General features: G+C 47.8%; 1 protein-coding gene across 10 annotated transcripts in view; it reads left to right on the top strand.

Moving 5' to 3' along the window:
• Positions 1-25,500, top strand: part of PACS2 (phosphofurin acidic cluster sorting protein 2) — an 84,385-nt gene that overhangs the window by 49,000 nt on the left and 9,885 nt on the right. For 4 of the 10 annotated variants that reach the window (XM_063343010.1, XM_063343009.1, XM_063343008.1 and 1 more), the window contains exons 12-22: positions 967-1,088; positions 1,798-1,933; positions 2,654-2,758; positions 4,268-4,374; positions 5,081-5,235; positions 8,597-8,707; positions 10,802-10,910; positions 12,854-12,886; positions 18,172-18,214; positions 22,302-22,344; positions 23,408-23,543. In XM_063343010.1, coding sequence (XP_063199080.1) covers positions 967-1,088; positions 1,798-1,933; positions 2,654-2,758; positions 4,268-4,374; positions 5,081-5,235; positions 8,597-8,707; positions 10,802-10,910; positions 12,854-12,886; positions 18,172-18,214; positions 22,302-22,344; positions 23,408-23,543 — 1,100 coding nt within the window. The remainder of the gene's footprint in view (positions 1-966; positions 1,089-1,797; positions 1,934-2,653; positions 2,759-4,267; positions 4,375-5,080; positions 5,236-8,596; positions 8,708-10,801; positions 10,911-12,853; positions 12,887-18,171; positions 18,215-22,301; positions 22,345-23,407; positions 23,544-25,500) is intronic. The other 6 variants (XM_063343016.1, XM_063343014.1, XM_063343013.1 and 3 more) reach the window with 3 other exon arrangements.

Genomic DNA, 25,500 nt, shown 5'->3' with positions numbered 1-25,500 from the left:
AGAAGAGAATGCTCTGGGGAGACCTTAGAGACCCTTCCAGTACCTAAAGGGGGCTACAGGAAGGATGAGGGGGGACTCTTTATCAGGGAGTGGAGCGATAGGACGAGGGGTAATGGTTTCAAACTGAAAGAGGGGAGATTTAGATTGGATATCAGGAAGAAATTCTTTCCTGTGAGGGTGGTGAGGCACTGGAACAGGTTGCCCAGAGCAGCTGTGGCTGCCCCATCCCTGGAGGTGTTCAAGGTCAGGCTGGATGGGGCTTTGAGCAGCCTGGTCTGGTGGGAGGTGTCCCTGCCCAGGGCAGGGGGGTGGAATAAGGTGATCTTCAAGGTCCCTTCCAGCCTGAACCATTCTATGATAATGCGAAGCTCTCCTCCTGACCTTAGTTGTAGGAGGTTCTTGTCTTTCAGCCTCTTGAAACTGAGACACTTTATGTGGCCTTCTGTTTAAACAGTCTTTCTCTTGGTTTGAGGAAGGCTGGCCCAAAGTGTGCTACTGAGCATGCGTGTCATCCTGAAAAGTGTTCTTGGGGCTGTTCCATTTTATCAGACAGAAGTATTACTTCAAGCTGAATTGGCAGGAATCAAGCTGGTCCTGGGGTAAAAATTGCAAAGCTGAAGTTGCTTTACTGGGGACGTGCAGCTTGTAACATTTCTCCCATCTCTCACTCTCTCTGCTAGTTCATTTGGGTAAGCTGAATTAATCTACATCGCGTTAGGAGACACGTCCCTGCCTTTGAGCTGGGAGAGTCCCTATTCCAAATGAGCACCTTTCTTACCTCCAGCTCCCTTGTGAGGCTGGGAACTGGTAGCCCCAGATAGCCAGTATTGACTTCTCCCTTTTGGCAGTGAGTAGCTGAATGTGCCCCAGCCAGAGCCAAGCTGGGGTGTCTCCTGCCAGCCTTTGTGGTAGCAAGACAAGGGGGAGGGTTTGTTCCTCATCACTTGGTTCCTTGTGTTTTTGCAGGAGTCTAACCAGCAAGCTGAGGTCCAGGAAGCTGAACTTCCTACACCAGATGTGTTTGTAGAGAAGCTCCCACCCAGCGGGAAGATCACTAAGACCGAGTCCCTCATTATCCCGTCCACCAGGTATAGAGCGGTGACACAGCATTGTGCCTGCTGCAAGGCTGCTGGGGAAATCACAGACAGCCTGCTAGCGTTTGTTCAGGATGGCCTTAAGATTGACTGCAAGGAGACCCTCATTGTGTTCAGGCACTCAAGTGATGGATCGTGAGCACTTAATGATTGTGACTGTTCAGAACCCTGAAGGACAACATTGCTTTGAGGTGTCTCCTGTGTTGTACCTGCTCCATGTCCAAGGAAGTTTTTATAAAACTCTGGAGCTGCTTGTTCAAAGATGCTGTTGCTAAGTCAATGTCTCATGAAGATTTTGGCCTTAAAGGTGGTTAAGTCTAACTTTTGTCCTGTTAAACCTTCCCAAATTAGGGTAGTGAATGTGCAACCCCGCCAAGTATTTTCTGTGGTTGTTTGCAAGCAAATAGATGCTCTTTTGATGAGGTGTTTCTGTGCTGCTTTTGGGAGTGTGACTGCAGTTTGCATGGCTGGATCCTGTTGTGGTGGTGTGGGTCTTAGCAGGGTGGTGGCGTGGGCTGCGGAAGTCTGATGAACTGTGTGCTCTGCGCTATCAGAAGGTCTCAAGCTAGCTCAGATCTACGTGCACAATTCCCCAGTGCCTCCACTCACATTGTTGAGGTTGCCAGACTGGGTGATCTGGGATTTGGGGGATGGATCTCGCTCAGGTACAAGCCAGCTCTGGAATGCAAGCACATCTCTCTAGCAGGTCTGAAGGGAAGCAGACGGGACGGCGGGGAAGGAGCACGTCTCTGAAGGAGAGGCAGCCAGTGAGGCCACAGAACGAGAGAGCAAACAGTCTGGACAACGAACGCTCTCCAGACACCCGGCACCACTTACAGGTGTGAAAAAAGATTGCTGTCTCTCCAGCCACTCATAGTTTTTCCTCTTCTCCAACTGTCTCCTGTGGTCTCTTTCCTTCTGGTCCAAGTGCTGTCCCTGATGGAAAGGAGCTGGGCCCTGCGGCTCCAGGAAGGAGCGAATTTATGTCTTGGCTGATGCAGTATCTTCCATGCACTCTGCTGGGTTTTGCCAGCTTGTTTCTTTGTCAGCCAGCCATAAACTGAAAACAGTGGAACAGATTGTTACGATGAGAAATGAATAGGGATGTGTTGAGGAATTACTCCTTTGAAATAAGGCAAGTCGCTAGTAATTGCAAAAGGGGACTGACTTGTGCAGGGCCTCTGTGCCACGCTTCCGTTAGCTGCAGGACTCAGTTAATTCCCTCCTTCAAGGAGGCTGTTGCTGGCTTCTATGAATCCAAAATTCCCTGGGCTACTGTTAGTTGGTGTAAAGTGGCATAAGGAAAAGTTCATGGCAGAAGGAGTAAAGGCTGACAAAACCAAGATGGCTAATAGAGGAGCCTGGGGAATATTGCAGTCTCAAAGAAGTTGATAAGTGTCAGTCCCAGCAGCCAGCGTGGCTGCTAGCATGCCTTTGCTGATGGGGTGGCCAAGCACTGGCCAGCCATGCGCAGCCAGTGTCATGAATGCTGGAGCTGGGGGCTTGAGGATTAAAGCTGACATCTCCTACTGTTCTCTTCTCTGTGTCTTTCTTTCCAGATCCCCAGGAAAACAGTATATGACCAACTAAATCACATCCTGGTTTCCGACGACCAGCTGCCAGAAAACATTATTCTTGTCAATACTTCTGATTGGCAAGGCCAGGTAAAGGCAGGAGACGTTACCTGAAGCAAAGTTCTCCTTCACTATTGCTCCTCAGGAATGGACAAGCCCTTGAGCTCTACCACTAACCAAATAGGTTCTGCTGCTTGGTTGGAAGAGCAGTGGCAGTGCGCAGGGGCTGGCAGCGTGCTGAGAGTTCAGTGCCTACAGGCTGGATTTCGTTTTACTGGGAGATGCTGTGAATCTTGTAAGGCTTTGCCACCTGAGTCTTTCCGTAGACATTTTTCCTTTTCTAAGAAATGCCATTCCTTTGGGTTAGCAGCACGCTGGGAATGGCTAGACCCTTGCACTCAGGACCCTGCTTCTTGTCTGTGTAGGCTGGGACAGAGAAAGCAGGGAAGACTGACCTGTGGTTTAGGGTGAGATTTCTGGGCACAGGTGATGATCATGGGAGAAAATATTTCAGGTTTGCTCTATTGCTTTCCGTGTGCACTTGTGATTCTTGACTTCAGGTATGTCACCCCATCTTTTCTGAGTTGTATTAAGGGCAACACTGAGCAGTGCTTTCTTATGCTGGCGTCATGGGGTGGTTTGTTACGGGTTTGGGTGGGAGTTCGGAGTAAATTTTGCTCCTTTCTGAACTTTAGTCTGAGAAAGTAATAAAATGTATATGGAAGAAACCCAGTAAATGTGTACTGGGTGACTGTTGCCTATAGGACTTGTGCCAGGCTTGTAGAGTTACATCAGCTGGCTTGGCTCTCTGATTCTGGAAGAGCTACGGTCTCAGTGTCAAAAATAACAGCTTCCAGTTTCTCAATATTTGCAAGATGGAGAAACACCTTCTAGAGATGGATAGAAAGTATTGTAGGTCTTCTCCCAGCAGCTTTACCAGCTTGTGCGTGCAGTATCAGAGGCGGTGAAGATGACGTTGGCTGGGGTGTATGGATTAGCGGTGCAGAGTTTGGAAGTGTGAGATAATTGCTGAGTCTCATCAATGTTATGTCCCTGTCTACCTGAGGTTTGCTTTTCTGTTAGCTGCATGGAGGGGAAACAGTCCGTCATAAGGAACATGTGTGTTGGTAGCACCCTTCCTTTTTTTTTAGTGCTCGAGGGTGGGCAGAACACTGCATTTAAGTCCTTTTGAAATCAGAGAGGTGCAACTGCAGTTCCAGAAGCAGGCAAATAGAGAGCATCTGCTCTTACCCAGTGCTGTCTGCTAGGCCAATGGCCTTCTGCTGCTGCCCTGCTCTCCGTCTCCATAAACCCCCTGCTATTCTAGAGTTGTCATCACCAGAAATGCTGTGTTTTGGATATGGTGTTCGTGTTTGTCAAGAAGGTGTGGTATTTCCATTTTTCTAGAGGAACAGTATTGCTTTAGCTCATATACAAGGGCAAGTTATTTGGGAAATAGCTGTATCGCCTGCAAATTGGACATGGGTAGAGTGCCCACGCTTGGGTGTGAGAGTACCTAGGAGGCTGGGCGACGCAGATTTTCTTCTTGTGATAAACTGTACCAAAAAAGGACTGTAACGTGTTCTGTTCTCTCCTCAGTATCTGTCGGATGTCTTGCAAAAGCATACCTTGCCAGTGGTCTGCACATGCTCCTCAGCCGATATCCAGGCAGCTTTCAGCACTATTGTCTCCAGGATACAGAGATAGTAAGTTCTCACGTTGCTTGTGGTGTTTTGTTGAGTCTCAGCTCTAAAAGCCTCTCAGCTCCTGTGTCCCAGTGCCCAGGGAGTTTTCCATCCAATATCTGAGAAATACTTCTCCTTTCCAATACTTCTCCCCAATCTACTCTTCTGACGTCAGAGTTGTGTAGCTCTTCAGCACTTGCCAGCCCTGCGGAGTTGTTGCTGTTTTGTGTGTGGGGATACGAGTCTCCTTTCATTTATACTGCTGATTTTAAAAGACTGTGCTTTGGAGGCTGCCTCACAGGTCAGATCTAATAACCAGTAAAGCACGCAAAGCTAATAGGTAGGTTTTTAAATAGTTCTTGCTCCCCAGTTCCAAGTAATTCCCAGATTGATTCCTCAAGGCGTTCCCTAGATACCTACTGAGGGCTGTGGGTACCTGAGTTAGTTGCAATAGTTACATCCTAACCTAGATAGTTGAGTCCAGCCCTTTAGATTCTCAAAATGTGTGAAAGAAGGGGCAAGGAGACCAATTAAGAAAGTACTGAACAATGTTGCGTTTTATTAATAAGGTTTTAACCTGCTGACAATCGTTGTGATATTGCCTTGTGTATTGAACAAGCTCTCTTCTGCCTTGGTTGTTATTAACCAATTTATTATGTTTTTTACTTGTTCTGAAGTAGCTGGTTGGAAGCATGATTATGAATATGTTCCCTCTTTTTCTGTCTAGCTGTAACTGCAATTCACAGCCTCCAAACCCAATTAAAATTGCAGTGGCCGGAGCCCAGAATTACCTCAGTGCTGTATTGAGGCTCTTTGTAGAGCAGCTGTCTCACAAAACCCCAGACTGGCTCGGCTACATGAGATTTTTGATCATCCCTCTAGGTAAATAAGGAACAATTTTTCTTCATAGAAAGATGAACGGGTTAAATGTGATGTGTTCCCTCGGGAGGAGCCCTCCTGGAAGCTTTGGCTAGGTATATGGCTGTTAAATGAGGCAAACATCATGCTTCGTAGTGTTTTGTAATGCTTGCGTTGCTGCTCTTGCGTGAGTGAATTTCATCTTTATGTTCGTGATGATGCCAAAGTATGCTTGCAAACCTTTTGTTTGAAGCGAAGGATTGAGTACTTTCTCCTCATATAGGGAGGCTCTTGCATATCTTTTTATCAAGGTACAATGAATGCGTAGAATAACGTTCTGGGAGCCTTTTCCCTGGCTGGAATCTTAAATTCATTGGGCACCGTGTTTCCCAAAGCGATAACCATTCTGGCCTCTCTGAGGCTGACAGAGAGAATGTTTATGGAGGAGGGGGGGTTGAAAATTTTTTTTAAAGACTCTGAAACTGCTGAGACTTTAAATTATTCAAATTACATGTGTCTTTTGACCTTTCCTTTATGTGGCTTTTCTCCTCGGGTTTTTCCCTTAGTTTTCCAGCAGCTTATCTCTGCCCTTCCAACAGCTCAACAAGCCTGCCTGCCTGGAAAGTAACCCAGCTTGGATCACTTGTGTCCGTGCAAGTGGAGTGGACTGATAATAACATTAGGGGGTCTTGTTATAGTCAGAAATGTGAGGAATGTTGTAGCGGAGAGAGCTGGGAAGCCGGGCCGTCACAGATGCTTGTGGGCAGGGGCATCTGGGCAATGTTGGTGATGCCAGAAGCTGGTCTACTCCGAGGCTTGGCTTGTGTCAACAGGGCACTTAGATGTGATGTGGGCAAAGAAAGCTTGAAAAGCACTTTTTCTCAGTATTTTCCAGTCTTCTAGCTTTGGGACCAGCTGATGGCATTTGCTGTAGGAGTCGGAAGCTGCTGCCTGGCACCGTGAACGGTGAGGTTAGGCTGTGGATTCAGTGGTGGGATTTGCACAAGTCAAAGGAAAAAGGCAGAAGAGGAGGGCTGGATCCTTCTGTAAGGAAGGCATTTAATTTCCAAAGTGGTTGGCAGGAAGATGAGCGCGCCCTTTACGGGGTAAAAACATACACAAAAAAAATTTCTGCGGGGTTAAATGTGCTTTGAATGAGAGTCTGTGTGACTGAGGACTTTGGTCCTCACGTGCTGACCGTCTCCTGGCTTCAGAAGAGTTTTCTGTCCTGCAGTCTTTAATCATATGAAAATAGCCTCTCTCTGAAAGTGAAACACAAAATTTAGCTAGTGTGTTTTTGGGCTGGTTTTTTAATCTTATAAGTTTCTTTGGTAATTTAAAAAAAAAAAAAAAAAGGAACAAAGCACTTTGATGGAACTGCTTCAGAACTGTGAATGCTTTTTAAATATACTTTAAATATAGAAACTTCTCTAACGGGGCCTTTCCCATAGAAGTCTGCAATATTTCCTGATCGGATCAAGTGCTTATTTCTGGCCAGCTTTCTGGCAGTTCATTAAAGTGATTGAGGAGCAACCTCTCTTTTCTGACAACTGAAAAAGCACCAAAGGCAGAATGGTGGCCATGCCATAAGTGTCTTAAAGGAAAAGACTTTCTGCTGTTAGCAGCACCTTCGAAGTAGGAGTGGTGGAGTTCTTTCTGAGATGGTTTTGCCGCCTTAGTCCACAACTACCTACTGCGATGACAGAAGGGTCAACCTACAGTGGTTTGCTAACAATGAGAAATGCTTGGTGTCTGTAGACATCTGTACTGGGAGATTCAGTCCTGCTTCTAGGGTTCCTTTGATGTCCAGATAAGCTTTATAAACAACTGAATGAGTGCAAAAAAAAAACTAGAAAAAAAGGTTGGGGGTTATTTTGGTGTTTTGGGGTTTTTTAGCATTTTATTTAGCTCCCGTGGATAGAACTGCTTGGGGGATCTCGTGTTTAGTACTTGTTTCCAACTGCGTCTACCACTTGCAGTGTGTTTTCCCAGCACGTGGGAAGGCTTCTCCAGTGCATGGTGCAGAGCTGTTCTGCGTGCACTGTTTAAAACTCCACTGCAAAAGAAATGATGGGTCTGAAAGTAGCCGTGATGAGGGTCCAGGAAAAACTTTAGGTCCCAGTCTCTAATGAGACTGAGGGGAGCTCAGAGAGACCACCTGCTTGAACCTTTCCTGTAAGTGTGGAAATCAGCATTGGTTTGGAGGACTGAGAAAAGACAGTGGGGCGTTTTCCACCATGAGCTTTACTGGAGGATGGTGAGTATAGTGAAGCAACTGGGGTCTTCTTAGAAGAAGTTATCAGGTTACCAGTTATGTGGCTTGACATGAGAATTCGGTATGCAGGAAGGATAAAAATAAGCTGATTAGAAGGAGCTTTGAGGCCACTTCATGGCTGGTGGTAAATGTACAGGACTCATGCTGAGCATGACTGAAATGTGGTGACTGGAAAGCGCAGTCCTGGCACATCTTCACTCCTGTGTTGGAAGACTGGAGAGGTAGTTACAAGAGCGGGTTATCTCCTTTGGGGACACATGTGGCCTGAAATAAAGAGGGCAGATTTTTGCCACCTCCCAGAGCAGAGTTGATCACTTAAACGCCTCCCCACTCCTGCTGACTTTAGGGGAGTGTGAAGGCCGATCTCCATCCAGGGCTGCAAGCTGGAGGCTGGACACACAAACTTCTACAAGGAGGTCTTTCCATGCTCATAGAGGAGCAATAAGGCTCAGCTACAGTAAGCAGGGTCCTGATGCATAAGTCAACATTCACCGGGGACCGTAATCCTTGGACTCTGCCTTCTGTCTTTAATTACAGCCTATTTATTGAACTTACAGCCCTTCTCCACCAATTAAACGAGCCTCCCTGGTTTATTTTTTCCTGGTTGGGGACAATTGTCTCTTCTCAGTAATGCACAACAGCCGTTGTGGGCGAATGGTGTTTGGAGGGAAGGGGTCTGACTCCTCTTGGCAGCGGTGACCTGGCCGTGGTGCAGCCTGTGGGCAGGAAGGACTGCTGGGAAAGCCGCTTGCAAAACTGAGAGACTTGAGATGGAGAGCCCTAGGGCCTCTGTGTCTTCCAAATCATTAATTTCCTCAGCAGTTTCCCAGTCCTGTTTTCTTTGGCCTTTTAAAATTTAATTTGGCGGGGGAGAAGGGGAGGTGTCACTGAAAGATATTGGTGGTGTTGATGCAGTCTCTCTGTTGGGAAGTCTGTTTGCATGCTTTGTAGAGATAAGCTGGACTAATTTGTTTTGTTATAATTGAAGAAATTTATTTCTGGGGCGTCTAGTGTAGTTTTGATTTTTGGAATTTAATTCCTTACAGTTCAAAACCACACCTGTGTTCAGTGCTAGGAAGAACAACTGTCATCTTTTCCTTTCTTCCTTAGGCTCTCATCCAGTGGCCAAGTATCTGGGGTCTGTAGATTATAGATACAACAACTTCTTCCAAGATCTAGCCTGGAGAGATCTGTTCAACAAACTTGAAGCACAGACCACTGGTAAGACCGTGTGTCTTTGTCTGGCCTGTGTGGGATAAAAGGCTTGAATGAGTAATTTTAGCAAAGGTCAAGTAAATACAAGAGGAAGCAGACAAATGTTTTTGTTCCTCTCTTCTCCTTACTACTCCATGTTCCCTTTTCAGATGCTGACCTTTGTATGTCCTCCACGTGGTGGTTTGCAAACAGTTGTTGGCTCCCAGAGGCACAGGCTGCCTCTGAGTCACGCTGGTTTTACCTATCTCTCCGCCTTGTTCTTTGATGTGGGGGTCTCACTACCAACTTTAGTTCATTGCTTTCTTTGGCCCTTCAGAAACTGTCCAGCCTAATAGATTTGGAAAACTGGAAACTCTGGGAAGATTAACTTCTATTAGTTGCATGTGCGAATGACCTTGACATTTCTGAAATCTGCTGGCAGGATCTTTCTCATTAAAAAAGAATTTTGTTCTTTAGCAGTTTTGTAACATGCGGGAGCTGCCCTAGGTCAGATCAGCGAGTTCCTGTTCTGATCTGAATCTGTTCTAGGCCAGGATAAAGCCTTACTGTGTCTTGAAGTACTAATTTGCTTAAAATATTAATGCTTACGGGTTTTCCGTCCGTTCCTTCAAGAATGGAAAGAAACAGGAGAAAGGAGAATTGGCATCTGACATTGAGGGCTACGTGAAGGCCTGAGACTTTACTGAGGAGCGACGCTCTCATGGCAGCATATCCCACACAGAAATATCACTATCAGGAAAAAGCTTTGAGGATTTCAGAGCACTGCACAGGTGGAGAGGTTGCAGGGCAGTTCTCCTATTGGAATTGCAGAGAGCCTCAAGGTTCCGGGATGATCCTGGAAGACCTCTAGCTATGAGAGGAGAGAGAGAGACCACTTCACAGGAGACTGTTTGGAGCCTTTTCCAGCAGATAGCACTTGGCTGGACAAGGTTCTGGGCAGCGTGTCTGGAGATGAAGTTGGCCCTGCTTGGAGCAGGAGGCTGGACTAGTGTGCCATCCAACCTACGCTTTTCCTTGATTCTAAGCTTGTGGAAGAATAGATTTCTGGAAGAGGTTTCTTTTAATTCCTTGCTGCACTTGAAAATGCAGACAGATGTCAATACAGACTTGATTTTTGTGTCCAGGTTAGAAATACTTTATTAGCTGTAAATTTAACTTTATTAGCTCAAGAGCCATATCTTTTCTTTAGTAGGTTGTATGCTGCAGCCCTTACTCATTTGCTTGCATGCTATGAGGAAAACGCGGCCTCATTTTTGTGCAGTCCAGGCCTTGTAGATTCTCCATTTTTCGTCTGTGCAGTGAGAACTGCACAGAAACCCCATGGTGGTGTAAGAAGATCTGGCAAAGAACCACAGCTCTTCACACTTCACTGTTCAAATAGCTGTTGCGAGAGACTCTGGGTTAAAATGCCCATTAAGGTCTGGAAGTGCCTGGTGAAGGCAGCTTGCGTTCCCTTGATCTCACAGCTGAGGCTCTTTGCTTGGAACCAAAAAAATATGGAAGGCATTTAGGAAATATCTTCCTGTCAACTTGAATCAAACAGTCTCACAGACTTGAAGCATGCTTGCTGCTACGCGTGTGATCTTTGTGCTCTTCCTACCCTGGCGTGTCTCTCAGTCTTTTCAATTAACTCAGCAAGGCCGTGAGTTCGTTACGAAATCGGGTAGCTCAAAGGCTGCTGTGAGCAGAGCAGCTCACCAAGGGCTTGGGAGAGATGGCTGGGCGCTTTTTTCATCAGATACCTACAGTCAAGGTGCAAAACAAGTCCAAAGCTGACTATGAGTGTGCACACGTTTTTGAAGAAAAGCATTTTAACAAATATAAAACAACTAATACTTCAGTACATAATGCTGTGTACGGATGTCTCCGTATCTAGGGTGCCTTCCTGAAGTTTTTACTGAGGTGCTCTTGTAGGATGTTTGCTTTTGGTTGGACAGCTTTACAGTGCTCTGGAGTAAGCTGCACAGCTTCCTTTGGAAGATGCAGTTCAAACGCAGCTGCCCGGCTATTGTGAGCTGCTTGGCTGAGCACATGAAGGACGGTGCAGGTGACGGTCTTGAGGAGTCACTTAATTTATTTTCTCTCTTTGTTTTATTGCAGTTCCAGAAACGCCTGACGTTGTCTCCCGGATAACGCAGTATATAGCAGGGGCAAACTGCGCACACCAGTTGCCCATTGCTGAAGCGATGCTGACGTACAAGCAGAAAAGGTATGGCACTAACATAATACTGACTTTTCCAGAACGAGCATCAGGTTGAAGGCAAAGGGCTTTCATCTTGTGTGCCAGCAGTCTTAAAATCACTCCAAACCCCTTACTTTAGCCTGCACCCAGTGATTTGTCCCACGTCAATAACAGCGAATCTACAACAGTGTGGTTACTTTAAGTGCAGTGATCTCTTTGAAGATCCGAGAGGTTTGGGGAAGCGAGGACTGGGCAGGATGGGGGATGGACAGCTTAGATCTGGTTATGTTCTGGAAATCCCTTACCACAGAGACCTCTCCCTTACACGGAGACCTTAGCTGTGTAAGACTGGACTGCAGCATTCCCCCTCTCCCTCCACCAATGAAGTATCTTCCATGAGACCTGGCCTTTTTGCGCCAGCGTTGAGGGAGCTGAAACGCTTTGTTTTCAGAGTGTAAATAGCAGAGCTTCTCATGGGAGAGACAAAATCCTTGTTGATTGGCAGTAGCGGGCTACCGGGGCTCCTACTGGAGAGGGCTGACATTCACCATGTTTTATTTCAACTTCCCTTAAGGGATAAGCAGCCTGTAGGAAGGAGGATTGGGCTCTGAAAACCAGATGCAGAAGTATGTAGAGCCTCATGTGGCTGTGGTCCAGGAAGAAGAGTAACTGTCAGTGAAGGGTAGAGATACGTTGGTTCTGAGACGCAGAGGAGAATAATAGACTCCAACTCACACACGTCCCAATGATTTCTAAGAGCAAGACAAACCCTCAGCTCATGTAATTTTTCTTGATTAGGGACTAGCGATGTCCTGTGAGGCATGGATTATGTTAATCGTTAATTACTACCCTTCCCATGTTATCTCTAATCTTTCATTTTTGGTCCATTAACATCCCTCATTGGTGCCTCCTTTTCATAAGAACTGTGAGGGATTAAAGGTGTGGGTAGAGTCACTTCTTTTCCCTCTTTCTGGAAATGCTCATTGCGTATTGCTTTCCCATTCCTGTGTCTCTCTACATTACTTTGCAGAAATTATTCAGTAAAATTTGGCCCTTTCTTCATGCTCTCCTAGGGCAAATATTTCCAGACAGACTAGTCCATTACAAAGAGCGCGCTCTCTTCACGTATTTGTGAACTTCTGTAATTTTAACCTGATAAAGGTGAAGTTTGGAGAGCTGCAGGGTACTCAAAGCTCTTAGCTTCCATCTTGTATTTCGGTTTTAGTGTGAAGACTTACCTTAGTTACAGAGATCAGACGCCCCTAGTGCAGCGTTAAACCCCTTCTGATGGCTGCCTTTTTCTTTCTCTGCACCCTTCGGTTGCTGGGTTCTGCACTGGTATCCACTGCCTTCTCCATTCTGTTGCAGGTTTATTTTTGTCATTAAAACACATTTAATCGTTTTGACTTTCTAATGTGCCCAGAAAGGTCAATTTGCTGCTTTCTTGAAAAACATCTGAAATGTACTTCAGTAATACATGCACGTAGCCCTCCCAGTGGCGTGCGTGACCGCTTTACCAAGCTGGTCTGGTGCGTTTGAATTTTAGACTGTTTGGACTGTTTGGTGCTACGCCTGAAGCTGTCGATAAGTTTAGATCAGGCTGAAAGCCTGCAGAAGATTACTTGAAAAAGATTGCTGAGACTTTGTCAGACTTGTGGCATAGCCTGCAGTCTCTTAGTATCTCTGTTGTGTCCTCTTTAAAATAACTTCTACTTTCAGCGAAGTACTCCGTTAGCAAACTAGAGCGTGAGTTAAGAGGAACAAGCTCTCCCATGGAGTGATGGGGAGTTATTTTCCCCATGTGGCTTTTGTTAGAAACGCAGCTCTCCGTCATTGGCAGCAACTTAGGGAGGATATTGTGAAAAACAACACATAAATTGTGTTTCCGTTAGCACTATCTAAATGAATGCATCACTTTGTTGTAAGTATAATAACATATTTATCTTTTTCTTTGGTTGCTTTCTGAAAAGGAAAAAGAGCTTTCATTTTGATTTTACCATAAGGTATCAGTTCCTTTTAGGTTCCCTCTCCCATCTCCTATATCTTCTCCCCTGTGAACTGGTCTTTTGTGCCTTGTTTAACAGTTCCTGCAGGTCTGGGATGCACAGTTTGTGCTTGAGGATAAATTCTGCTTGCTGCTTTGAAACCGTGGCATCTGCTGGCAGAACACGTTGTTAGAAGTGACTGCTCTGCCTTTGGACCACACATACAAGTTCCCAGGGCGTAGATTGAGTGGAAATGAAGGCGTTGTTGAGAGTGCAGCTTTGAGCAATAAAACATGGAGAAAATAGTTGGTTTTTTTTCCCTCCTTCCTAGCCATCAGAGGATATAGTGTAGCTCCAAAAGGATCAGGATTGAGCAAAAGCTTTTCACTTCTCATCTGTTGGAAGTGGGGTGCTGTAGGTGGCACTCAGTAGCTCAGGGTGGGCTTCAGCTCTGCAGTTTTCGAGTGCAGACCAGCAAACCTTTGCCCTCCCTGTGATCAAAAATTTGAGGACCTGTTTCCTACTAGCAGTCGATCCCAAACATCTGGGCCTTCTCTGAGCTTAAGAAAGAGGAGACAGATGTATGCTAGCAGGGAAGTTGCGCTCACTGAGCTGCCTCCGAGGCCCCTTTGCTCTGCAGGGTCCCCTGCTGCAAATCCTGTCATTATTGGACATTGGGGGTTTTGTCCTCAGTTCACAAAGTTACTGTGACTCCATTTTTGCTCAAGGCTAGAGATGAATAGCTTCTCCAAGGCCAGCTTTTAAGGCAGTGGTCCATGTAGAAAGAGCAGCACTACCTACAAATTCATTGCAAGACAAATCTCCCAGTATCCTAGCGTTTGCTCTGTTAAACAAGCCCTAGCGGTCCAAGGAAAGCCAAGCCAGCAAGCCAGTCTTTAGGAAGTAGGTAGCTGTATGTGATGAGCTGCTTTATAACTTTATTGCTAGCTATCCCTATTTTGACTTACCTCTGCTCTCCTTCCTGTCCCATTGTTCTGTTTGTCATGGCAAACGGTTGGCGCATGTACTGCCTGTGATGGACTGCAATGGTGCGAAAGCTTTGTCCCATTCTTTTGGAGCATCTGCTGACCTTACCTGAAATCGAGGGGGCTGGCAATGAGGAAGGACAATGAATTGCCGTTTCAGCTCCTCTGCGTTACACTGGGTGACTGACTTTGTCTCTGAACACTGGGAGATTTACTGGTTACTGAGTTGTCAAGAAACACTGTGGTCCTGGCAACGGCTGGGGAGCTGAGACTATGCTGGCAGAGGTTGGCCTCTCACTAGGAGGGGTGTATCATCGACGTTGATACCTCTCTCCGTTGCTTTTTGAGTGAAACCCTGCAGTATCTGAGGTCTGAGACTCGGCAGACACTCATTCCAGCGTAGCTGGATAGCCCATCAGTTCTGTGAGCCTGGGCTGGTGTCACCCACTGTAATTCAGCTCATGCCACGTGGCTTCTGGATAGCACGAATCTGGGGAGCAGCTTGGCTGTTGAAAATAAAAGCACCGCTCAGTTGTCAGGGTGAGGACTGGGTGATTTCCTACCTAGTTACACGTTTGCCAAAAGCTCTTCACTCTCATGTGTTGTAGAGCATTTCCCCAGCTCTTGCTCCCTGGAGCACAAGTGCCTTGAGTTGGAGGGTGCCCCAGGGTGGGTTCCCGGGGTGACACTGTTTTCTGCCTGCTGCATGTCTCTGACTCTCTGCAGGGCAGTGGCGAGGCACAGCCCAGGTCTTTTCTCTGAGTGCTGCTTCTAAAACACACCCTGCAGTGGTTGCTGAACATGAACGCAGCTGGTGAAGGCGATCCCCATCCCTCCTCTGGCTCAGCAGCATCCGCATCACCTGGCTGGTTGCTGCATGAACCTCCTCGTGCAGCCTGTGGAAACGTGACAGGAGTTTACTTGTGCCTCTTCCCTGGCAGAGGAGAGTCAAGGCTGAAGCAGTGTGCCGGATGTCCTGTTGAGTACGTCCAGCCCACACTGGGAACGTGAAGGGTGCTGGACGGGAGTTTGACGGGGAAGCAGAGAGGTGACTCATCTGATGTGTGTGTCTTGGGGACCTGGAGTTGTGTTGTCCCTCTGTTTGGTTTGACTACTGGAAACTTGGTGGAACAGGGACAGCGTTAACCAGCAAACAGCTACAGCTGCCCAGTGGGAAGAACAGATGCTTCATGCCGAAGATGAACCTTGGAGAGCTGGTGATGGCACCTGGCCTGAAATGGCTTAGTGGCCTTCAGCGCAAAAAGTCTCCTCTTTCCTGTTGCCCCCTGCAGGACTTGCCTGGAATAAGGGTAGTACCTAAGACCCTCCTGCTAGGAAATCACAGGTGTTTGGCTACGTTTGAATCTGGTTTGGGTTGTTCAAAGTGTAAATGAAATTTTATTAAAAGACTAATAACTGGCATAACTGCTCTAAGTGATTATTCAGTCCCTATTAGTGTAATATCTGAGCGCTTTGCAGCTTAGTTTGTACTTTGCCCCAGAAGTGAGAGAGATTATTCCTTCCCTTTGTCAGCTGGGTGACTCCTGGTGATGTAGCTTCTCATTTCTAAAAATCCAAACCATATAAACCTGGCTTTTACGTCTTCAATCTGAATTAATTTCTTGGGGTAGGGAGGGAGCCTGCAAGTCCATTTTTGAACAGTTTACCTTGGAAAGCCTGATTACAGGTAGACAGATTTTTCCCAAGCAAAAATAGTAAGTAGACAACTCCCTGTTCCGGGTGAATGTTTTCTTTCTTTCTAGCCTCTCTACAAAGGTCTGGTTTGGGTTGGTTTTTTTGTTGTTGGTTCCAGTCGACACCTTCCCTATCGTTGGTTCCAATCGACACCTAACCCCCCCCGCCTCCGAATTACAGCAGTGAATTATCAGTGACACTGTTAAAAATCGCAAAGCAGAGTCAGATCTGGCTTTAAATTACAGCTGAGATACCAGAGGCTTCAGAAAAGCAAAAAACGTGGATAAAACCAATACTTTGGCCATCGCTATGGGGGTAAAACCTCTGCAGCCTGGGGATCTGTGCAAGGAGGGGGAGCTGCCTTTCCAGGGATAAGGGATATTTTAGTTGCAGGGGTGTGGTAGGAGGAATAAAGAGACCGTTACCAAGGCGAGAGGATTCTGGATTAATATTTTGGGATCTCAAAGGACAAGAAACAGGAAAGAGCATGAAAGAGGAAGTGGAGAACAAGCATGGTTGTCTCGTCTTTCGTTCCATCCGCATGAAGAGCAGCTGTTTTGATCAGCTGCATTTTCAGAGGCAGATGTGCAAGATCGGAGTTCCCAAGAGGACGTGTGACAGGACTAAACTAGCTGAGCTGAAATCCAGCTGGATTGCTTCAGGAACAGTTTGTGCATCGTTGTGAGCTGTGATAAATGGTGACTGAAGCAAATGATTTATTTCAGAGTTGCCCCTGAGCTCTCCTCATTGGGAGTCTGAGCTCCCAGGGGGAATAAGAATGAGTTCTCTGCTGGAGTCGGGCATGATTTGTTTTCGAGAGCTCGGAGCAAAGCCATCCGGTAGCTGAGAAATGACGAGGCGACCGTTGTGCTTCCATCACTCGGTCAGGGGGGACTCGTTTCTTGACTGCTTCTCAGTCCGTGGAGCTAAAGAAATGAGAAGAAAGCTGGCCCTCTGTTCTGTGCTTCTCCGGACAGCTCTGTGGGTTTCTCATTTCCCTTTGCAAAACTGGTGCTGGAAATGTCATGTTCATTGGAGATTTATTTGCTGGGGGGCCTGCGTTTGGAAAAATGTGACCCTTCTGGCTTCCAACGCAGAATGAGGAACTCGGTCATTTTGTCATGTGCTGTGGGTGAAGAACGAAGGTGCAGTACCTGGGGATGGGAGGTCGGAAGGGAGCAAAGCCCCTGGCTTTTCCTTAGGGATGAGTAAGCGGAGCTGAGTCGAAGTGAGAGGCTATTTGCAAAAGCACACTCTGGACCAAGAGGGAGCTCTGGCTGAGTTGTGTTTGCTGCAGTTGTGTGCCATTCTTTCCATAGGGCCTGGAGGAAACTGTCCTGTGCTGGACACAGAGTGGTTTGCACCCTTTGTGCATTTGGTGCATTTCCAATCTGTGCTGGAAGCAGCACAGAAATACCTGCTTTCCTGCAGTGTTTGTGCTGCACCCGGCAATATTCTGGATGAAGGCAATGCTGGATGTTTTTTCTCTGAACGTTGCAGTGTTCCGAGCGCTGAGGGATACACAAAAAGAGAAACATGAGAAATCTCAAGTGTTTGTCTGCTTCCTACCTGGTCCCTGTGCTTGGCCACTGAGAAACTTTGTGTGCCTTGCCCACACAGTCACTTCTGCTGCTGAACTGTAATTCCTCCAAACATGTGGATGTGCGCCTGCAAGTCCCCTCTTCACCCTGTGGGTCCGTCTTCCTCTCTGTCACCCTTGAAGGGAGCGGTGGCTCTGCAGACCCTTCCAGCCTGCCTTCCTCCTCGCTCAGGTCTTCCCCCTCTTGTCTTTTGTCGAGTCTCTCCCTAATTCCTGCTGGGTTTGACTGTGGCCTTTGTTGCCGGCCCTTTGCCACCCTCTGGCTTCTGAATGCTGGGCAGGGCCAGAGCAGGAGGGGCTGATGCCCTTCCTGCTTTCAAAATGTGCGTAGTGTTGTCTTCAGCTGTTTCAGGGACACGGTGTGCGTTTTGTTGGGTTTGGTTTAGCTGTTTGCTGTTCTCGAGTTAATGTCCTGATCTACCCGGGGTCCTCTGGTGTCCGACCTCTCTAGTGTGCCTGTCTGAGGGACTGCAAGCTCCCAGTGCCAGGGAACACGTATCCGTGGTCCGTGTGTGTGTGTGTTACGTACTTGCTAGTGCTATACAAATAACCACGTGTCACGGCTTGTAACCCCGTGGCAGGCTAACTGCTTTAGCGATGCTGGGATATGCAAGGTATGGCACATGACTCCAAAGGTGGGATGCGTGAAGGCCATGCGTGCAGAGCGCTTCAGGTACTAGTAAGTAACGCACAGTTCTCCATGTTGTTGTGGCACAGATCCATTTCCTTGCAGTAGGAGGTCGTGTGTCTGTAATGACTGCCATGCCATTAAAGCATGTTTCTCTGTCAAGCGTGAGGGAGGGAGGAAGAGCCCTTTCCCCCCGAGAGATGTGCCGTAAGCTGCGTGCTCTTCCCCACCCGTGCAGATTCTTAGCGTGCTGGCAGGGGGCCTTGAGAGGAGACGTTGGACTGGCGCTTGCATACTGTCCGTCCCTGCTGCATGCTTGAATGCAACGTATAAAGTGAGTATTGTGCCCGGTGTGGAAGCAAACTGTTAACAACTCTTTTCTCTTTGCCTTTAGCCCTGACGAAGAATCTTCACAGAAGTTCATTCCCTTTGTCGGGGTGAGTGTTATCTTGGTTATGCTGTCTCAAGCCAGCTCGAATGTGTCCGTAAGTGTTAACCCAAACTTAAACTTACCTGCTTTCGGGGGTAGAGCAGGAGCTCTGGGTGCTCAAAGGTAGGGGTGTCAGCATGATCATCTGATGCTTGGATGCAACTTCCTGGTACGTAAGCAAACCTCAAAGATCGCTAACAAATTACTAGGCATATTTTGGTTCCCAAGCAGCTGGCTCTGAGTGGCTCTGTGCTGCATGCCTGCCAGCACCGAAGCAGGCACCGTAGCCTTGCTATTGCCATGTTCATTCAATACAGAGAGGAAAGTGGGACACTGAAGTGCTCTGATCCACAGCCCGTCCTTGCTGCAGACCAAAGCACCTAGCTGGTGGAGAATTGCTGCTGGGCCATGTGCAGAGGAAGGTGGTGTGTTCCTGGAAACCTGATCTCAGGGTTGTTGGGCCCAGTATTGCCCTGGGTGATTGATTTGGCCAAATTTGCTATTCCAGTGTCAGTCCTCTGTGTGCTTGGCATGAACGGTCTCCAGTTCTCTTTAATATCCCGTCCGCTCCTGGGAAGTGGAGAATACGTAGAATCATAGAATTGTTAGGGTTGGAGGGGACCTTAAAGATCACCTAGTTCCAACCCCCCTGCCATGGGCAGGGATATCTTCAACTAGATCAGGTTGCTCAGAGCCCCATCCAGCCTGGCCTTAAAAACTTCCAGGTATGGAAGGGATGCCCACCTCTCTGGGCAGCCTGTTCCAGTGTCTCACCACTCTCATGGTGAAGAACTTCTTCCTAACGTCCAATCTGAATTGACCCATCTCTAGTTTTAATCCATTCCCTCTGGTCCTACCATTACCCGACATCCTAAAAAGTCCTTAACTAGACGTCACCTACACCCCGCCAGGGAGATCCTTTGTGCTACTGTTAGGTTTGAATCTGAGGCAGTAGCTATTTAATACATTTTATTATGTGAATATGTGATTTGGGATAGCAGTCCCTGGCTTTTCCTCCTGCTTTTATCTTTAAATGTTCCCAGCTCAGGTGGCCAAGTGCAGAGTATCTAGGCAGGGGTGTGTTTGTGTTTCTGTCAGTGTATTTTGTGCACTATGTACTTTGCCTTTTCTAACTTCCCTCCCCTATTTGATTGTGCTCTTCAGTTCATTAAGTTTTAGGTATAAAATCATTGACCTGTGGCCAGAAGGATATCCCCTGGCTGCTCTTCAGCTACTAGATGTCGTCTTCACAGTTTTTGCTGCTCTCATGTAGCTTCTTTTTCTTGCACGCTGGCGGTCTTGTTCTGCCTTCTCTGTGTTGAGCTGACTTGGTGTGCATTCCTGTTTGTATCCCTGTCAGTGCGTCAGAGCTAATCTGAAATCCCCAGGTGTTTAAAGAGCTTAGTTTCTCTTGCCTTCAGGCTGACCCTGCTTTCACTCTGCTGCCTCTTCAGAGCAAGAGTGTGTCTCTGCAGCGCCCCTGTGATGACAATCGACTTTTGTTTGTTGAAGGGAAGATGTCTTCTGCTAAAGAGGAGAGACACGTCTTCCCGATTTGTTCCCTGCTGTTGGGCTTTGCTGTGATCTTGTCCCTCCCATGGACTGCAATTGCTGGTGAAAAACTCTTGTTATCAAAATAGCCATTTCACCTTTCCCTGTAACAGGGAAAAGCCCAGAAGGGCTTTGGAAGCACCTGGCCTCATCTCACGGTAGCTGCTAGGCTCTGCAAAGCTTCCCTTTGGGGCTGACTTAGTTCAGTGCTATGTGTGAGCAAATGGGGCTCAGAGTGTTTGTCCGGTTGCTCTAAAATGATCATTGTCCCAACATTAGCAATGCTTTTCCAGTCTGGATTTGATTGTCTGGCAGTGGGAAGAGTGAACAGCTCTGAGTGCACAACACTGCCAACCCCCCAAAAAGCGTCTTGAAATCAGACTGACTTCCTCTGTCAGCTGGTAGCGAGGGTCGAATCAATGCTGCTTATTCTTGCTTACAATGTGTTCCTGACACCGTAATTCCCTACGAGACACATCTGAAGAGGCTCTGAAAGGCCAGTTGCAGGTGCCTCATAAAGTCCGAGGCAGAACATGAACACCAGAGCTCTTTCCCTCAGCTGCAGCCTGCTTGGAGCTGTTGGCCAAGGAAGAGAGGGAGCCAGCAACGTTTGCGTTTGAGACTCCTGACATTGGCTGGACTCCGTTGGCTTTTATGGTGCAAAACCTGTTGTCCTGCAGCTGGGTTGTGCAGAGTCTTTGACCCAGAAGCCAGCAGGGCGGCGCTGCACTGCTCAGCCATGTTCTGAAGTGGTGGGAGCGGAGCCTCGCACGGGACCAGTTGGACCCAAAAGCCAGGCTCGGTGAGGCTGCGTGGTCCTGCGCCTGTGCTGTGCTGGCAGCCAGCTGCCTGGAGAGTTAACAGAATGCGCCTCCTTCCCAATGGGAATGGAGGGTGGCTGCTGCAGCCTTCCTGGATGGAGGCGTTCTTGGGACTGCAGCGGTCTCAAGCGCCTCCCTGAGTAGAGGGAAGGGAAAGTGTTTAACCTTGTCTTCCTCCCGCGGGTCTGAACTCCAGCATCCTTAGGCAGCCAACGACGGGGGAAAGGCTGAAAGAGATTTCCTGCCTGGCTTTTGCAGACCAAAGTGGCTGTAGGCAGTTTGCTGTGTTGCTTGCTCTTTCCCTAACTCTTCTGCCTCACCTCCTCTTGCTCACAGCTAGTTACAGTCTGTGAAACACCCTCTTGGCGTTTAACACGTACAGCACAAACAGCTGCTGGACTCCAGAGCCCAATTTATTGCCCTTTGGAGGCAGACTCGCCAAACGGAGTTGCAGCCTCCTCTTCCCAAGCCAGTGTCCCCTCAGTGAACACACACTGCTGGGTTCACGATGGCTTTTCCAAAACTGGAGCTGACAGGGAATCCACCAGAGAGCCTGACAGCTCTCCAAGATCCAGTGTTGAGCATACACTGCCCCACGCTGAACTGTGCAAAGTTTGGGGTTTTTTTGTTTCTAATTATTAGGTTCTTTTTATTGATCCCATAGCACGGAAATGTGCTCCCTAGGGATGTGGTCCAGACGTGGTCATGTCTGAAGTTAACCATCTTCTGTTTTCAAACTAAATAGACTGTGTGACATCATTTCTCGTTCCAAAGCAGGTTTTGTTGACTTGAGATCCCTTTGCAGCTCTTTCCTGCTTGTCAGCACTTAGATAGGGTGACACGTTAGCCCTGGATACAAGTTTCTTAGGGACATTAAGAAACGTCTGTCCTGCAGTGTTGAAAATAATGATCCCTGTGCACCCTAGCACGCTATTGCAACAGAAGGTCCCTTTTATATCGCCAAGAGTCATTTTATCTTTCTAGGCATAGTGTGTTCTTGGAAGCTGGTGTTTGGAGCATGCTCTCTTCCACAAATTATTGCCAGTGGCATTTATCAATTTATCATATTTATCATTAATCCAAATGCACTAGCTGGTCGTTGGCCATATCAGCACATATTTGTGTCCTTATTACAGTGTGGTTTGGATCGTTCTGACCTCTCCATGTGAAGGTTTATCCATGTTGGTGCCCACAGGCTTTTCCAGGAGCTTTATCTTTGCCAGACGCTTCCCTTGTTCAGAGACCAGAAAATTCTGATCAGAAACTGTACTTCATTGCTTTTGGGGTTTCCCGACAAACCCCAACTATGCTGCACCCTAGGAGCGGCTGCACTTGTGTGGTGGAAGCAATATGTCTGTGATAAGCAGGTGCATCAAAGCAATGCCAAATGGATATTTATATTCCTCTATTCCCGGAAGTGTCACAGACAGGCCCTGTAGTTGCCATAGCTCGGGGCTGAGGATGGGCTGTTCAGAGCTCTTCAGGGCTGTAAGAGCTCCACGGGCTGTCTTTTGTTTAAGTCAGGAACAGGTTGTGAGCTGGTGCTGCTGGGACCTGCGTGGCGCTTAGAAGACTCCACTTCTTAACACGCTTTCACACTATTCTTTGACTGCAGGGACAATGCCGAAGGGGCTGTAGGGATGAGCTTAGTTCGGGGGTCGAGGGTTCCTGAAGTTCAGGGGACTCTTGTTTCATAGAGCTCTCCTGTTTTGCCTTATCTAGGTGGTGAAGGTTGGAATAGTGGAACAATCTTCTGCAACATCAGGTAACAAGATTCTTGCGTGTGCTTCCTGTGTCATGGTGGTGGGAACCCGACTTCACAGGCTGAACAGACTTGTCCATTGCTGATGCCTTGGTAGTTTGTAAGGTGGAATTGGCCTCTGTCTTTCAAGGGGTCCTTTTCCTTGTTACTTTACAAGGAACTTCAGGCCAGCTGAAATTCCCACGCCCTCACCTAGGGAAGCTCCACTTCAAACATCCATTTTTCTTACGTGTGTTCTCAGCGGGGTGGATTCACGGCTGTGGTTATTTGCAGTTCCTGCTCCAAACTGGGGAAGGCGGTTCATCGGAAGTTCATGCCCATCTCCTTACACTGGGCTCAATTGTCTAATGAAATCAATCTCAAACATGGACTTAACACTGGGAACTCCAGGGTAGGCAACCAGTTTGCCAATCTGACAACAAATTTAGGCCCAGTTTTTTTAATGGGGGAGTGCAAAGCTGACTTACACGAAAATAACTGCTCATACACATGGACATGGGGTAGTGCTACGTTATCAATGTGAACTTGTTTTCTCCTCCTTCATACACGCTACTGGTCAGGAGTATTATTTTCCCCACCTGTTGGGATTCTTTTTCTTATATTTCTTCACTGTTAAACCCAGATTATTCCTGTGGCCTGGGTTACACATAAGTTTGTGTGTGGAGGCAGCCCATCTGGGGAATGGGGAGATCCCTGTGATCCTCCCAGAGGTATTGCATGCTCCAAGAGTCTCTGGGAGGTGCTGCCCTGTGGTGGTTGTACGGGGAGATTCCCCAGTTAGGGGTAGAGGCTCAAAATCATCTGGGAGCAAACCCTAGGAGAAGCAGGTGCCGGGTGGGAAGCCCAGGGGAGTGTGATTGTCTGTGCTTGCCTCTTACCCAAACATAGAAAGTCCCGTGGTTTAAGCGCGGAGGTGGTCAGAACTGATGGGCTAGCTGATCTATGTGTTGAGTCTGAACAAAACCTGTGCAGCGGGAGCGTGGGCAAAGAGACTGAGTTATCCCAGCATGCGTGTGCTGGGCTGCGAGACGAACCCAGACAAACAGTTTGACTCCTTTTCTGCAAGGTGACTCTGATGACGCAGCTCCCTCAAGCTCCAGTGTCCTTTCTTCTACCCCACCTTCTGTGTCTCCTGCTGTGAAAGAAGCCTCCCCCACACCACCTTCCTCACCGTCTGTCACAGGCAGCTTCTCATCCTCAAGGTAAAGCATGTTTTGTCTCTTTACACCTCCTTTGGCTGTCTTATCAGACATATACTGGAGAGAGGAAAACTATTCTAAAGGAAAACCCATAGCTCTGCTTTCTTCCTCCCTAGCAAACGCTTGAAGTCATTGCTTTTCCCCTTCACCTCTTTTGCCTCTGGAGTGACTGTGTCCTTGCTGGCCAACACGGAGCTGAGGAGGGCAGAGGGGATCTTGCACCTGATGGGAAGGCTGCACTACTCAAGGGGCAGACACATTTGAACTAGGAGGGGGAGCCTTGTTTCTCACAGTCTGGCAGAAACCCTGATTCTGATGAGCCATTGTGGCAGCCTGTTTGGGAAGGTTTGTGTTCTCCACCTGCTGGTATTTTCCCTTTGAGACTGGATTCCTAAGGGGGAGATATGTAGCCAGAAAAAATACTGACCCTAATACACATGGATGCTAGCTTAATCCCTCATAATTCTTACAATATGTTTTTAAGGTCCAAGTGACTGTAAAGTCAGTGACACTGTAGGAAGAGCAGGCTTTTCCTCTGTGAGGGGAGAGCTGACAGTTGTAAGGTGGAATAGCGGAATTCTGGTTTCCATTCATGCGTGCGCCTGAGAGCACATCAGAACAGCACCTATAGGCAACATGAAGCTCTGGCTTATCTGAAATTTTTAGCAGTGAAGGGAGGAAACCACTAGAAAAATGCCAGTAAAGAATTACCCAGGCCAGGACTCTGGTTTTGTTGCTACGCAAGAAGTTGGTGTAGCTGTCTGACGCTTTGTGTGCAGTTCTGGCACCCAGAAGCACATGGTGAAGTTAAAGGTTCAGGGGAGCACAGGCAACACGATCAAGGGGACCGAGCCGCAGCCTTGTGAGCGGAGACTGGAAGCACTTGGAGTCTGCAGTCTGGGGGAGGAGGGGGCAGAGATAAGCCACTCAAGTTCTGCACAATCGCAATGGTGATAGCTTTGTCAAATATTGAACTGTACTACAAGGCCTGGGGGCACGCGATGACACTGGCAAGAGGTCAATGAAAAGGGAGAAAGGAAGGGACTTTGGCACACAGCAGGAAAGGCAGATTGAGACTGTGCCCGCCTCTGCTGCTTCTGTGGCAGCAGGATCAGCAGGTAAAGGAGGGGTTAGGCAACTTCATACGCAGCAGATCCATCAGTCGATGATTCGATCATCGCTAAAGGATGGTTCCGGGATGTCCCCTCTAACAGCCGTAATCCTGTGATTGTCAGGCTGGGGAAATTCAAGGGAACGCTCTGCAGTTAGAGACTGGGCTCACATACATATCCAACTGTCCCTGTTGGAGACAGAATGGGGACCTTTCCTGCCCATCCTAGAGAGCCCTATAAGGACCTTTAACCTCTGACTTCTTAAACTGGCTTGAAAGTTCCCTTTTAACAAGAGGAAATGGAAATGTGGAAGTCCCAGTTTATCAGGTGCCCAGCAACTGGAAGGTGTTAGTGGCCACTCGCCTGTGCCAGGAGGCCCTGTTCCCCTAGTCCTCCTGTTGGCCCCCTGTGATTTGGTGGCAGGAGAGTCCTGTCTGCCCCAAGCTGGTCCCAGCAACAGCTGTCTGGCAGTGCAGTGCGCTGGGGGCTGCACAGGCTCTCAAGTGTGAGCTCTGCGTGGGCTTTCCGAAGGTGGAAGTGGTTTGGGAACCTGTACCCACAAGTGAGCCGTGGAGGTGGTACATCTGAAGTTAACACCCCGGCTCTAGGAATCCGGTACTTTTTGGCTTCATGCTGTGTGGTAAAATCATCAAGAAATGAGGAAGTTTAGGTTCAAAATTGTTCTGTCTCCACTCATCTGTGTGTGACAGCACAGGGTGAAAAATTAGCTCATGTATTTTAACCGGGGATGAAACAGAAAATCCTGCCTGGGCATAGTGAACGTTAGGATGCTTTGTTTTATAACTAAGATGGGAAATGTGATGCAAAGGAGCCTTAAAATCCAAAGC

This window comes from Chroicocephalus ridibundus, chromosome 8 (assembly GCF_963924245.1).
Source record: "Chroicocephalus ridibundus chromosome 8, bChrRid1.1, whole genome shotgun sequence".
Lineage (NCBI taxonomy): Eukaryota > Metazoa > Chordata > Aves > Charadriiformes > Laridae > Chroicocephalus > Chroicocephalus ridibundus.
The sequence above is the reverse complement of the archived record's forward strand: the minus strand, read 5'-3'. Positions and strand labels throughout refer to the sequence as shown.